The following is a 13,939-nucleotide window of genomic DNA, read 5'->3' as shown; positions in this document are numbered from 1 at the left end:
CAACGGTTAAGCCAATAAACTGATTCAACCTAACTTCTGCTTTTGGGAAGGACCTTATTTGGGCAAAGGCAAGTTTCCATGATAGAGAGAGAGAGATAAAATTACACTACTACTTACTATAATGCTTTAATAAAATACAGTTTATCAAAACAGGCGGCCCATACAATGACAACAGCATTTGAAAATACATTCCAATAAATCCTCACATTGCCAGCAGTTAGCGATCTGCTTTCCCCCCCTCGCTACTAGCTTAAAAAAACAGAAGCAGAGTGTGGAAAATAAACGAGCACCAAAGATAATGAAAGTGTTTTTTTTTTCTGACACATGGAAACATCGCCAAACAGACACACTACTGGTAAATATTGCTCCGCTCCAGGCCATCGCCAACCATTATCATTATCAGAAGCTAATGCTGGTCCCGCAGTTAAATACCGCTAATATGTGCTAACATGGAATCTCTGCCTAACTTTTAGTCTTGACATGATCGTCAAAGTGGTTCTTTCGCTCTGGAAATTCAGCCAGTCCAGCTCCAGAGACCGAACTACTTGTACACAAACATTAAAACGTGTTTTCCATAATATATGCTTACACTACATAATAACATGCGGTCCGGCCACACTATACTTTCTTGGGTACATTCGTGATGATGGGTTTGGGTCGCGTCTTAAAGATAAGTTTTCTCTTGATGAGTGCCGACACAGAATAGGAGGTGGATCCATGCAGCTCTGTTTCCATGGCAACCTGGGAGGCATTATGGCTGCCGGTGCTGCCCAGAACGCCCTGTGATTGGGCAGGATGCTTAGTCAGGACGGCAAAGGCTTTCTCCAATTTGACCAGCTTCCCGTACAATATGTGATGTCCTACTATCAACACGGGCACCCCCTGTTGGGAAAAGAAAGAACAAGGGACTGATGAAAGATCGAGGGAGAACAGAGAACTAGCAGCTCAGATTGAACCAAACTGGACAGAAAAGAGCTGAGCAGGGGTCTGGTTTTTAACAACCTAGTCAAATTTAAGGGGGGAAAAAGACAATCACAGGAGTCATCTAGAACAGTGATTCACAACTGGTGGGCAGGATCCAAAAGTGCATTGCGGACCTCTTTAGTGTGGGTCGCGGAGAGCTACTACTGTAAAACACTTCTTGCAGAATATTCTGATTTGGACTTTTCCGTTTCAGTGCAGCGGCGTACCAAGTTCCTACAATGAACACATTAAAGAAGCAACACAAAGTGCAGCTGCCTGGCGCTTTCGCCACTGGTTCACTCTATAAACAAACACAGTGCAGCTTATAATCATAATAATAATACATTTTATTTGTGGGCGCCTTTCTAAGAACTCAAGGACACCTTACAACAAGCAGTTAAAAAACACTTAGACTCTGGCTAAGGGAACTTCATGGCAGTACATCAAAATCTTTTGAAACTGCTTTTAAAAATACAATATACTGTACATGTGTTGTCAAAGGCTACTTTAAAAAAACATTTCCTTTGTTCTTCACTTCAATTCACTTCGAACGAAACAGAGGTCAATACCTGGTTTAGCCCTCCTGTTATGTTGTGGGTCAAACTGACCCATTTAGAAAATGTTGGGAAGAAAAAAAGGATTTAACTTGGTCTTCTAACTTGTTTTTCATTTTTGTTTTTAGTATTTAGAATATTACGTTATGTGATATTTTATTCTGATTAAACATCAGGAGAAAAAAAAAACAGCATGGCTGCCTCCACGGTGATGTTGTGCCAGCTCGTGACCAATGTGTGTGTGACTGTGTTGCTTGAAAAGCAGGAAATGTATTTGTAGCATGTCTGAAAGCTTAAGACAGTTAATGTAGTGATCCTCCATGAAATGTCCCTGAACACAACACAATTCTGGATCCAAAATGCTTCGGGGTTTCTTCCAAAATAAAGTGAAGCCGTTTATTACTCATCCACAGGTGCACTGTCGCCACTCTGCTACGTTTCCTGGATTGAGTAAGCATACAGCAACCATGAGTGTAGAATCTATGTCACACTGATGCCAAATTAAATCCATTTCTTTTTTTAAGACTTTTTTTTCCCACTGTCAAACCATGTCACAGATTTACTTTGACCTACCACATATTAAAACAGGAGGCAAAAATAGGACATTGATTGCATGGCACCTTTAATTGCACTAACATGTTTATTTTGGGGAATATGGGAAGAAACCAGAGTACCTGGTGAAAGTCCATGCACGCACCAGGAGAACAGTCAAAATCCACGCACTCCAATTGATTTACTGCTTTTCTGTTGACTCATACTATTACAAGTGACACTTTTAAAATAAGTTTAGTTCTATATAGGGCTTTGTATAGCAGCAATATTGGATTAGTGTCATTAATAACACTGTATTTTGGTTATTGAGTGTTGTTCAGTGTCAGTGTAAACAATCTCCTGTTATCAAGTTTAAAACTGTTCCCTGTCTTGTTCATCGTTTACCTCTTGGGTGTAGATCAGGTCTCCCATCACGCTTCCTGCGAGGCCTGAGTTATGTCTGGATATCATCTCTCCCTGCAGCTCGATCAACAGCCACTCCGGAGGACTGCTGCCATCAACACTCCCTCTACAAAGGCAGTCATCAACCAGAAGAATACACAGTGACACGTTGTATTGGTATATGTCATTACTGTACAAACGGTACTTCGTGGACTAAAAACGTTGTCAAAGGTAGATCACAAGTTCGTTCACCTCTTACCTTATGACTATTTGAACCATTGTGCACACTCGTACTTCTCAATATATTAAAGAAGTACAAACGATCAGTAAACTACGGACACATTCAAAATAAACGCAGCTAACCATATACCGTATAGTGGAGCGAAAAGTAAAAGCCAAAGGTAGTTGACACAAGTCACGTTTCCCGCCAGCAGAATGGTCCTCCGACCAGTGACGTAGTTCCGGTAGTAGTGGGTGGCTTCTTTATCATTTCCGGGTCAGAGGATTTCAACGTGGCTTCCCATGTCTTTCCAGCGTGTGTAAATTCTTTCAAAGTTGTGCGAGCCTCTATGATAACGCGGGAAAGCTGCCTCTATCGTCAGGTAGCACATTGTTTTGTATCTTGAACGGGTTCTTCCGGTCACCTTACAAGCGCTATTGTTCGACATGTTGGCTGTTTAAACCGCTAGCACGGACCAAATCCACGTGTTTGCCAACCTCCCATACTGGTGTTGAGAAGCTACCTGCGGGTGGTTCTCCCTTTTGGAGAAAATGGGTGAGTTTAAGGTGCACCGCGTTCGTTTCTTCGACTACATGCCCAGCTCTATCCGAGCCATGGTGTTCAATTGCCGCACCGAGAGGCTTGCAGTGGCCCGGGCTGACGGAACAGTGGAGGTCTTTAACTTCACAGACAACTACTTCCAAGAGAAGGTAAGAGCCTCACTCATCGATTCCACAGCATTCGGCCACAATTCACTCTCGTACATATTTCAAATTGCTCCGTAAGTATGAACTGTCGCACTATTACCCCCTCGCGACACCAGATGCGTCTGCAGCGTTTAGTTTTGTTAAGCAGCAATATTTTCATTTAGTCGATCAGTTTTAAAATAGCAAGTTCATAAATTACAATTTCATGGTAAATGTGGCATTCATTTAACCAAGCAAATATTCAACCACTAAAACGAACCGTCCTGTCCAGAACTCTAAGTACTTTCTTGGCTCAGGAATGCATGTGAGGAACTTTTATTTGGTCTTGGTCAAGAGGTCACGATCATAATTAGATGTGCAACGATTAAACGACAACTAATCAATCATCAAATGAATCAATAATTATTTTGGATAAGCAGTTAATCGTTTAGAGACCTTGTTAAATCTAAATTGTAACCAATCCTCCGGATTTCACAGTAAAATATTCTGAGATTTCTGTAGTCCTCCATTAAGGCAGACTGATCAACACAAAAAAATACATTTGCAAATATCTGCTTTTATTTTGGGAAAATAACAATCAGTTTCTGCTGATTTTCTGGTGGGTGTTATGGACCGAACCTGTAAATTAATGATAATTTGTGCATTTTCTGCACTGCCAATTTACAATAATGTCCTGTTTTTGAATAAAGGGATGGAAATGAACACATTAAAAAAAGTCCAATTCATAAAATCCCTAAAAACAATTGACAGCTTAATTGATTCTTAAAATAATTGTAAGTTCCCTAATCATACTTCTATTATTTGGAATTGCTTTAGTGTATTTTGTGAGTTCTTTTATGATGCTGTACACAAGCAAAGAGTACGTCCTTATATTTGAGAGTCAGGTTCTAACTCTAGAAAAACCTCTAAGTTTAGCTGTATAAATGAAATGTAACTGTTCGGGAAATGGGCTAATGCTTTTGCCACAGTTAAGCAATGTTGTTGTCACACTTAAAGGAAAAATGCTCAAATTGCTATTGGTGTTCTGGAACTGATAAATTACAGTTTTAATTGTTGTGGTTAACGGCTCCTTGTGCATGCGCATTGAATTCTGCGGTGACCATTTCTGCTATTTTGGTCCAGGTGATCCCCGGTCGGGATAACGCGGGCATTGAGGCTCTGTGCTGGGTGGGTCAGCGTCTCTTCAGTGCTGGTTTGCGTGGAGAGATCACAGAGTATGACCTGGAGAACTTGCAGCCCAAGTGCAGCGTGGATGCTTATGGCGGTCCAATCTGGACCATCGGCTGCAACAGCATGAGAACGCTGCTGGCGGTAAGTCAGCACGTTATGGGTCACTTATTTCTTTTGCATGTGGGTTGTTTTTCCCACCGTGATGAATCAATATGTAAATGTTGTCATTTGGAGTGACAATGCGTATTTTTTGTTTCAGGTTGGATGTGAAGATGGGACAGTGAAGATATTTGAAATACTGGAGGACAGAATTCAGTTTCAGAGGAGCTTTGACAGGCAGAAATGTAAGAAGTTTTTTTTTTTTTTTTACAGTTTTTGAGAAAACCTTTTCTTGCTTCTCTGTCATTCTGCCAACGCATACACACGGTTGGACAGTAATTGTCTTGTGAGGGCAACTTATGTTGTTATATTGTACTTATGTCTGTTACTGTGATCTTGAGGTCGTATCATCAGTCTTTCCTGGCATCCCTCTGGCAAGCTGCTGGCTGCTGGCGTGGTGGACATGATCCGAATATTTGATGTTGAGACTGGTAAATTGCTACAAACTTGACACTATTTTTTAGCAAATAATTAAACACTGATGACCCTTATGAATTTATTCCCCTTATTTCAGGTCACAGCATTCACAGAATGCATGTTGAAAGACTTGTGGGAGCTTCCAAAAGCAGGGAGGTTGTCGTTTGGAGTATCGTCTTCTTATCCAATCACACGATCATTAGTGGTGATTCTGCCGGAAAGGTCCAGATGTGGGACGGAATTACAGGAACACTTGTCCACACTCATCTCGTCACCAAGTGGGACGTGCTTGCTCTTTCTGTCTCCCAGGCAAGTAAAACATTTCAGACACACATTTTCAAATGGAGCATCATTTTAGTCAAAATACACGCGATACATGTGCAAAATATATTTAAACATATTGTATTAAGGGACTGGGAGTGACGTTTCCAAAAGCTGAATTTCAAAAATAAGGCGCATGTGGGATAACTCGCTTGTAATACTGCATTCAGAGCACAAGTGCAAAATACAAAAACAGTTGTTGATAAAGGCCCGCTCTTTACTACAATAAGGTTTCTGTCCCTTTTTAAGATCAATGGATAGAGAAAAAAAATCCTGTGCTTATTCGCAGGGTTACTTCCAGAAAATCATTGCTTCTTTCAACGTATCGTTACTTCGTCCTAACAATCCAGACCTCGTTCTGCATTGTTGGGTGTTGCAGAGTTTGTTGTGAGCTTCAGTTAGTTGGCCAGTTTCAGAGTCACTCTGCATGAGAAAAGAAGCTCTGAGCGCAGAAGTGACAGGTGACTCTGTCAATGCTGTTTTGGAACTGTCCATGTCAGGATCCCACCCCACTAACATTATGTTATGTACCGCATGGAAAACGCAGAAGTGATCGGCAAGGCGAGCAATGCACGATGCATCTACTGACAGAACACTACAGCCGATCAGTAGCTGATAAAATGAGAGTGATGCTCTAATTGGCTGAACCAGTAGGTACGAGTATTTCATTGTGACGCGCGGGATTTCAGGTCAAAACAACACCGCAAAATGACAGCAAATAGTGGGAATACAAAATGAATAACTTTTACAAAAAAAATTGCAAGATCCCAGGATCGTGAACCCGAAACCCAGGATGGAAGGGGTGTAAGCTGTATAACATATTTTTGGTTCACTGTATTGTCTCTGAACAGCGGTGCAAATTTTATAGTCAAGATGCTAGACTGCTGCACGATATAAACATTGCTGGGAGAATCACTGTGCTAAATGGTTCTTCATAGGATGAAAGCAGTCTCATAGCCGGGACATCAGAAGGCACTGTGGTCCAGTTCCAGTTTCTTTCTCGCACCGTCAACCAACAGGATAAGGACTGGGTCCGAACCAGAACCTTTAAAAACCACACACATGACGTGAGGGCACTGGTTCACACTGAGATTTCTGTTGTTTCTGGAGGTCAGTTGTGGTTGTTCATTTGTGGTTGGTCTGATTTATATTTGATGCTTTTTATCTAGAATCTTTGACTTGGGGTAATATTTATTTGGAATGGTCTTGTTAGTTATGCTTTTTTTTCTTTTTTACCATTTGAATTTTTTCTTCATTTTGACATAAAACGTCAATGTTTTCTTCAATTCACAACCCAATAATGCCCTCCCAAATTGAACTTGAATCTAATTGGAGATGAAGTGTTGCATGCAGCAACAAGTGAACACGTTGGAGGCCCACCGTGTGTTGTTGCCTTGATCGCTGTTCAAAACATTTGCAGAATAAGCCATGATACACGTGATCTGACGCTTGGTATTAAGCTATGGATCGAAAGTGGGTACAGTCCAATGTTTTCTTGGCGTCTCCTTTCAGGTATGGATACCCAGGTCGTAGTACGACCCCTGCTGGATAAGGGGGAAAAGAACACCCAAGAGTCAGCTCTACGTAAAATAGTCTTCCCTCACGTAAGTACTGTACTTTAGTACTCAAGGGAATTCATGTTTGATTCAGTACATACAGTTAGCCACATGTCATTTTTAATATGAAGATGGATCATTTTAATATATTATTTGACAGTCAGCCGAACATCGAACAAAATACAGAGCGTGGTGTCTTGTTTATTTTCCACGCAGAGGAGTCTCGTGTGTTGTGCCAAGAAGTCTGGGCTGCTGCTGTTCCAGTTCTCTGATCATCTCGAGCTGTGGAGACTAGGAGAAAGTGAGGGGCAGGGTGAGAGGACAATAACACACCAATTCTCATACATATGCTCATTTTGGAGGCCAACACATACAGTAATAAATTTGTAAACATGCGATTATTTGTAGTTGCTTGTCACATGTCAAGTCGAAAGCCCACAGGGTATACAAAACTGTTTTAATCTGTATTGGGCTGTGTGTCGAGCGCGCAACACCCATGTTTGACGTAGTACCAGTAAGCCCGTGTCGTTTGTTCGCCGTGGTCCAAGAAAGGATCAGGGAGTTTGTGTGACTGCTGAGTTGCATGGAAATTTTGAAGGAACATTGCTTGCCTCAGCCGAAGACGGAATTTTACCACAGAGCACTTGCTAGCCACCAATAAACACTGACAAGCCTAACCTTTGCTTTTAAAGTTTGTCACCTAAGTCTAATATTGCCTCTTAAACAATTAACACACTTTATAACACTTTATATTGGGCCGAGTATCATGTTATCACTGTTTGTTATCAGGAAAACCCGGTGAGAGTCTACTTGTGAAGAGGAAACCAGAGAAACTGATTCATCTGAAAAGGAAGGTGTGTCCTGTCAAGTTCAATTTCACATGTCCAGCGCGTAGTGGTCAAGAGCTCATGTGACAATATAGTGTCGCGTGGGAGCCTGATGCTTATCTCTGGAGGAGACCGATAAAATGCAATGGAATTTTGACGTCAATATTGCATAACTGTACAAGATAATCTAAAAAGTGAGCAGATCAAGTAGATTGCAAATTCGGAATGTAACGTACAGTATTTTCACGACCATACGGTGCACTGTATTAAGAGGCAACGTGTCGGTTACGGGGGCTATTTCTGTATTTAACACACACAACACGCACTGCATCATTGGATGGCAGATGTGGTCAAACGTATGCTCGAATCAAAAAATTTGGTAGCATCCATCCACACTAGCGTATTATTTTTTAAAAAGGCAGCAGGAGCACAACCGAATTCGGTTGTACTTGATTCAAGTATTTCAGGGTGCCTATTACATCGATCGCGATCGGCCGGTAGCTCGCGGACTGGTCCCAAGTCGTTCGCAAAGAGTATAGAGGAGAAAAAAAAAAAACATTTGTGTGTCTCTGCATGTTTGTAATATATTTTTTGTGTTATTGCACACTGCACCTTAATCATCCTATTCGCCTCACTTTCATAAAAAGTATTGAAAACAATCTACATACTGGGGGCGTGCCTTCTGCATCCTCTTTCACGCCCACCCTTCCCACTTTAACGTGCGCTTGCTGTCCTCTTTATAACAAGGTGTGGGTGAAATCTCAGTGAGTCAAGCAGAACCCTCATCTATGTCACACAACAGTATTCACAGAGTTTGCAACTCAGTGCATAGATATTAGGCGCCCCCTCCATTTTGGAGAAAATTGAAGACTTTTCAGTGCGCCCTATGGTCGTGACAATACAGTAGCATCTAACTGCCCGTTCAAGCCCACCACTCCCTCGAGTTCCGGACACTTGCCTGCACTGAATTAATGTAACTGCATATAGACCCAAAATGAATTCAGAGAGTGAGTTGTGTGGCTTGCTGCTTGTTACATGACGCTTGTTACATCAGTTGGTTGAGCATGTCTATTTAGCATTTATTGCAAATCCTTTCCCCAGTTTCCTCTGACATGAAGACATCATCAAGCGAGTATGACTGAGCAGTCCATCGTGCTTTGTTTAGGTTGGGAGTCTCTCGAAGTTGATTAGAATCCCATTTCTGAATGAAATGCCCCCCCCCCCTACAATTGCCATCAACAATGTTAATCTGTAAAGAATTTTGGTTTTACTGAAGCACCCACCGCGCTCCCTCTGACAATGCTGTGAATGGTTCCAAAAGAGCTAATCGGTAGAGACAAATATCTTGCTCGCAGCCAGTTCCAACTGTACCGATAAGCTGTGACGCGTGTGCTGATGTGTGCAGGGTGAAGATCATATCCGGTGCAGTGCTCTGTCGCCATGCGGAGAGTGGCTGGCGTACTCGACTGTCTCCAGCGTTCGTCTTTACATGCTACAGATCGACCACAACAACATTCGTATCACAAAGGTACGGATTTCATTGCTGATGTGACAAATGTGATTTTGACTTGTAGCAAAACCACCAGACGCATCTCATGGATATTGCATGATTGGTCTGCATGTCATGGCATGCAATGCCAGGACGACCCGGGTGACCTCTTGCCTGTTTTTTCTGCCTCCCCATAGGTTTCGAAACTACCCAAGATCCTGAACTCAGCCCAGCAGCTTTGCTTTTCTTCAGATTCCGCCAAACTCTTTGCATCCTGCAGCCAGTCATCGGTCATTGTGGTTTCTCTCAGCCAGTCGGAATGCAAATATGTTCACACCCTCAACCCTCAGCCAGGTGAAATTGGCTTTCTTTGTCTGGACCCATTTGAGTTAGTTATCGTTGGGGGTTGCATTCCAGACCACCCCCGCAATAGATGAAATGACCAAAGTGGTGATCAAGTATTTATTATAGCTGTGTCTATTGTCGGGCTGCCACAAATGATTTTGATCGTCGACTTATCATCAACAGTAATTGCAAGTAGTCGACTAATCGTATCGTTTGTAAAGCAGCTGCTCTTATATAACCATCATTGGCTTACAGCTTGAATTATTTAAGGTATGTTCAAATTCGTAACAATAGACAATTAAAATGATTGCATCTTCAACTTTTATCAAGTTTGCAGCTCATTTCTGACATGTTTATAAATGATAGTGCAACTTAAATTGAAGGCCATACTGTGCCCTTCATGTTTTTAGCTAGAAATGTTGAGTGCATTTTAAAATGGAACCAAAAACCATACACTATGCAGAGTTGAACTCATACAGTGAAATTAAAAGTGGTAAACTCGCCTCTCGTGTGCAGCCCACACACACACACGCACTCACAAAATCAGTGATGCACTGAATCCATAAAAAAGGATCCGCGATATAACAAGAGACGACTGTACTGTGAAAAGTACAATTGACAAGCCAAGCAACAGTGCGACTTTTCCATGAATGAACTTGCGTAGAAACGTGCATTGAATGTTAGTTGTGGAGTTACAAATCAGACAGCAATTTTGATATTGGGCTAGCTTTGATTTCAAACATTCATAAACCTGTCATCACAAGGTTCGAAATTAAATCTGTAAAACAAACTTACTGTATAGATATACTTGCTTGTCACATCCTAAGACGTGATTACCAGGTCATCATGAGCATGTATGTTTGTGTGGTTCAGCTTCCAGACACCCAGTCCACCTGTTGCATGAAAGTGATGACGGCAAGTGGCTCGTTACAGCCAATACAGGCTTTGAGATCCACGTTTACAACCTTCAAAAGCTGAAGGTGATGTGAGATTTTTTTTTTTCTGTGCACAAAATGTGAATCGGTACACTAAATGAGCTTGTTCCTATTTGCTTGCGCACGTAGCTTCACTGCACAGTGCCGGTGTACAGCTCCTGTCCGACCGCCTTGGCCATCAACCCCACCACCAGAAACCTCATCATAGCGCACGCTGACCAGCAGGTGAACACCTCGCTCACTGCTGTTCATATCCGTCTTATAATACCCCAAATGAATCTTGCCCTCACATTACGTGCCCATCTCGCATGTGCATTTATCCCACGCAGATATTTGAGTTCTCTCTAGTGCAAAAGGAATACACCGATTGGAGTCGCAAGCTGCAGAAACAAGGGCTGCACCCTCTGTGGTTGCAGAGGGACACGCCCATCACCCATGTCACCTTCAATCCCAAGAACTCGGCTCATATACTTCTGCACGATATGTTTATGTTCTGCATCGTCGACAAGAGCCTGGTGCGTGAAGCGACCAAAAGCCACTCTGCCTTGTATTGTGACGAGTGTAATTCGAGTTAATGGGGCCATTTTGTCTACCACACATAGCCCCTCCCTGAAGCAAGGTCTCAGCTCTCCAACCAGATGACACTCAGGAGTCTTCCGGAGTCTGAGAGGATAAGACAGAGCCACGCATTCAAGATATGTAAAACCTTTCAGGTACCCTTATGATGCTTACAGTACATTTCTTAAGAAGGTAGGCGAAATGTAGGGATGCATACTGGCTCAATTTTTTTTCCCGTTGTGAATCAATGATGGCCAACTTTTAAATTTACTGCAATGTAATTTGAGAACATTGTGCAGACCTCAAATGTCGACATTGAGAATTTAGGGCTCTGTTGTGAAAAAAATAATATTACTGACATAAGCATTTTGCACTATATTTTTAAGATTTTAGGCCACTCCTCCTGGCGGACGTATGACAGAGCAGGGGTGCCTTCCCTTTTTTGACTGAAGAGCTACTTTTCAGGCCAACCAACCTTCGCGATCGACCGCTACCGCACATGTATGCGTACACGCACGCGCCCATGCCTACGTGCACATAGGCACGCATGCATGCCATGATGAGCAACAGCCATAACGACCCCTAACATGAACAAAACAGAAAAATAAAGTAGATACAAGAGTTTGTGAAAAAGGAAATCACTGCTTATCTTCGTGGGAGACCTGACGCAAAGGCATGGGACGCACCGTATGAAACATCACCATCGTAGCTCGCGCGCACCATTTTAACTCATTCACTCTCAAAGACGTTTTTAAACGTCTTTTCAGACTTGGTCTAGAATTGGCCGGTACTGAATTAGTTAAAATGCCTCTCCTGGCGCTGTAGATTCCCATTCTTTCTTTGCCTGTCGCATCGGTGAATTGCAGATGAAACAAACTGAAAAAGAAAAAAAAAAGATATCACAACAGCTCTGATCGCAAGCTGCAATTGCAGACTGCTGACTGCTAAGAACTGTAGGTGATGCAGGTCACACTTAAACATAAAATTCACTGCACATGCGTGAAGAAGAGTGTTTTTTAAATTTGTTTTTATTTTGGGATATACAGTATATTTATTCTTGTATATAAAATATTTAGGGTGCAGCGCACAGCTTCTGTGAATTAAGGAAGCCGATTCATACAATGTCCTTTCGTTCCTAAAAAGCCAATGGTTCTAGATAGGTTACATGGCTGTGAACGTGACAAAGTCTGCATCCAGGCTCGGATATTTATTTATTCAAAGAGGAGGATTTAACTTGACCGAGGACCTCACAGACGGGCTTCTGCCTTCGGCGCAAGGGCTGAAGCGCTGGTCCCGCCTGGCACAGTAACAGCGCCCCAAAGTATCAGTATTTGGAAATTATGTTTTCACGCTACTTCATTCAATTCAATTGTTGATGCACTATTGAAAATACAATGCACACCGCGGACTGCTGAGCAACTGAAGTTGTACATCAAGCTTGAATAGGAAAGAATTCCAACTGCAAAGCTCCAACAATGAGTGTCCTCAGTTCCCAAACACTTTTATTGAGTGATGATGATGGTCACAGTGGTAGACATTCACCTGTGTCCACTTTTTTGGAGTGTCATGCAGACAACAAATTCAAAATGAGTGAATATTCTCCTCGCCTCAAAAAACAAAGATTATCAGTTTGAGCCTTAAATACCTTGTCTTTGTAGCCTATTCAATTGAGTATAGCCTTACAGAAAAGCATTTGCATGTCCTTGTATTTCTGTTTTGTCATCTTGACTGGAATTGTAGTTGGTGTTTATTGATCAAATTTCACAAAGGCTATAAAGTGTTTTTCAAGACACAGTTCAAGTGCATAAAATTCAAACGTATAAGTAGGCTGGAAAAAAACAACATTTTAAACAAGCCACAAGATAAACAATGTGCCCCTAAGATTAAAAATGGCCCAGTTAAAAAGCAAAGTCTCCGTTCTTTTTAAATCTTTCCATTGACTCCGCCAACACAACCGAGCATTTGCCAGTTTGGGAGCGACTGTTTGGAATGCGCAATTGCCACCTGTTTTTAGACAGGCGCGTGAGACACTAAAGAGGTTGACGCTATTGAACTTCATACCATGTGAAAACAAGGAGGGATGGATAAGTTCAGCGATACAGGGAGGGGCCTGTTCACAGAGGCCACGGATAGGTGGTGCTGAATACTTGTACAAACTCTTTGAAGTGACATACATGATCAGAAATTGGCCAAGTTGAACAGTATTGATTGACTCTAATATGAACGACACTAAAAATAATCTCGGTGTTGTTTAGTGAATCGCAGGTAGCAGCATTGACGTTTACACTTTGCTCCCCGCAGTACCTCTTGAGTTTGACTCTGCTGGATGACCAGTCCCTAGTTGCGGTGGAGCGCCCGCTGACGGACATCCAATCTCAGCTGCCTGCACCCGTACGACAGAAGAAGTTTGGCACATAAACAAAAGCACAGAAAAGCAGCTTTCGTCCGGCTTGCCGCTACAGATCTCATGAGTCAAAGAGCGGTTTGTTGGACCACATCCAAAAATAGCCGAAGGTTTCCACTTTGTTAAAGCGTTTTGATAAATAAACAATCCAACTGTTTTCTGTCCTCTTATCATTTTAGTGTTCACTATGCTCACAAGAGGGACTTGATATGCAAAGGTTAAATGGCTTGGTTTGATCATCCTTGCGAATGATGTCACACCTGCTGTGTCCGGTCCAAAGTTCACAACCGATGGGACAGATCACATTTCAGTTGGAGTCTGCAATAAATATACATAGAACGAGAGAGAAAGAGGAGAGATCTGAAGTGATAGTCCAGGAAT

At 42.2% G+C, this 13,939-nt stretch overlaps 2 protein-coding genes across 2 annotated transcripts; one reads left to right on the top strand and one right to left on the bottom strand.

The window, feature by feature from the left end:
* Positions 1-117: 117 nt before the first annotated feature.
* chtf8 (CTF8, chromosome transmission fidelity factor 8 homolog (S. cerevisiae)) lies at positions 118-2,887 on the bottom strand. Its single transcript, XM_086109840.1, has 3 exons — positions 2,710-2,887; positions 2,454-2,577; positions 118-882 (listed from the first exon to the last, which is right to left on the bottom strand). The coding sequence occupies exons 1-3, from the start codon at positions 2,727-2,729 to the stop codon at positions 619-621; spliced, it is 408 nt and encodes a 135-aa protein (XP_085965966.1). The 5' UTR covers positions 2,730-2,887; the 3' UTR covers positions 118-618.
* A 45-nt stretch (positions 2,888-2,932) lies between these two features.
* Positions 2,933-13,715, top strand: utp4 (UTP4 small subunit processome component). Its single transcript, XM_086109839.1, has 16 exons — positions 2,933-3,380; positions 4,500-4,688; positions 4,807-4,891; positions 5,048-5,137; positions 5,221-5,432; positions 6,383-6,554; positions 6,957-7,048; positions 7,217-7,313; positions 7,790-7,854; positions 9,233-9,355; positions 9,514-9,670; positions 10,535-10,641; positions 10,726-10,821; positions 10,926-11,111; positions 11,199-11,309; positions 13,456-13,715. Exons 1-16 carry the CDS (start codon positions 3,222-3,224, stop codon positions 13,570-13,572), a joined length of 2,058 nt encoding a protein of 685 aa, XP_085965965.1. The 5' UTR covers positions 2,933-3,221; the 3' UTR covers positions 13,573-13,715.
* Positions 13,716-13,939: the final 224 nt, after the last annotated feature.

This window comes from Hippocampus guttulatus, chromosome 4, assembly GCF_054856545.1.
Source record: "Hippocampus guttulatus isolate MCC_2025c chromosome 4, RoL_Hgut_1.0, whole genome shotgun sequence".
NCBI lineage: Eukaryota > Metazoa > Chordata > Actinopteri > Syngnathiformes > Syngnathidae > Hippocampus > Hippocampus guttulatus.
Note: the sequence above shows the minus strand (reverse complement) of the source record. Positions and strands in the feature narration are given on the sequence as shown.

Coding starts and splice junctions, on each gene's coding strand:
- chtf8 (XM_086109840.1), bottom strand. CDS start 2,729: ATGGTTCAAATAGTCATAAG. Junction 2,578..2,709: donor ATGGTTCAAATAGTCATAAG/GTAAGAGGTGAA, acceptor CTGCCTTTGTAG/AGGGAGTGTTGATGGCAGCA. Junction 883..2,453: donor ACCTGATCTACACCCAAGAG/GTAAACGATGAA, acceptor TTTTCCCAACAG/GGGGTGCCCGTGTTGATAGT.
- utp4 (XM_086109839.1), top strand. CDS start 3,222: ATGGGTGAGTTTAAGGTGCACCGCGTTCGTTTCTTCGACTACATGCCC. Junction 4,892..5,047: donor GAGCTTTGACAGGCAGAAAT/GTAAGAAGTTTT, acceptor TGTGATCTTGAG/GTCGTATCATCAGTCTTTCC. Junction 11,310..13,455: donor AGATATGTAAAACCTTTCAG/GTACCCTTATGA, acceptor TGCTCCCCGCAG/TACCTCTTGAGTTTGACTCT.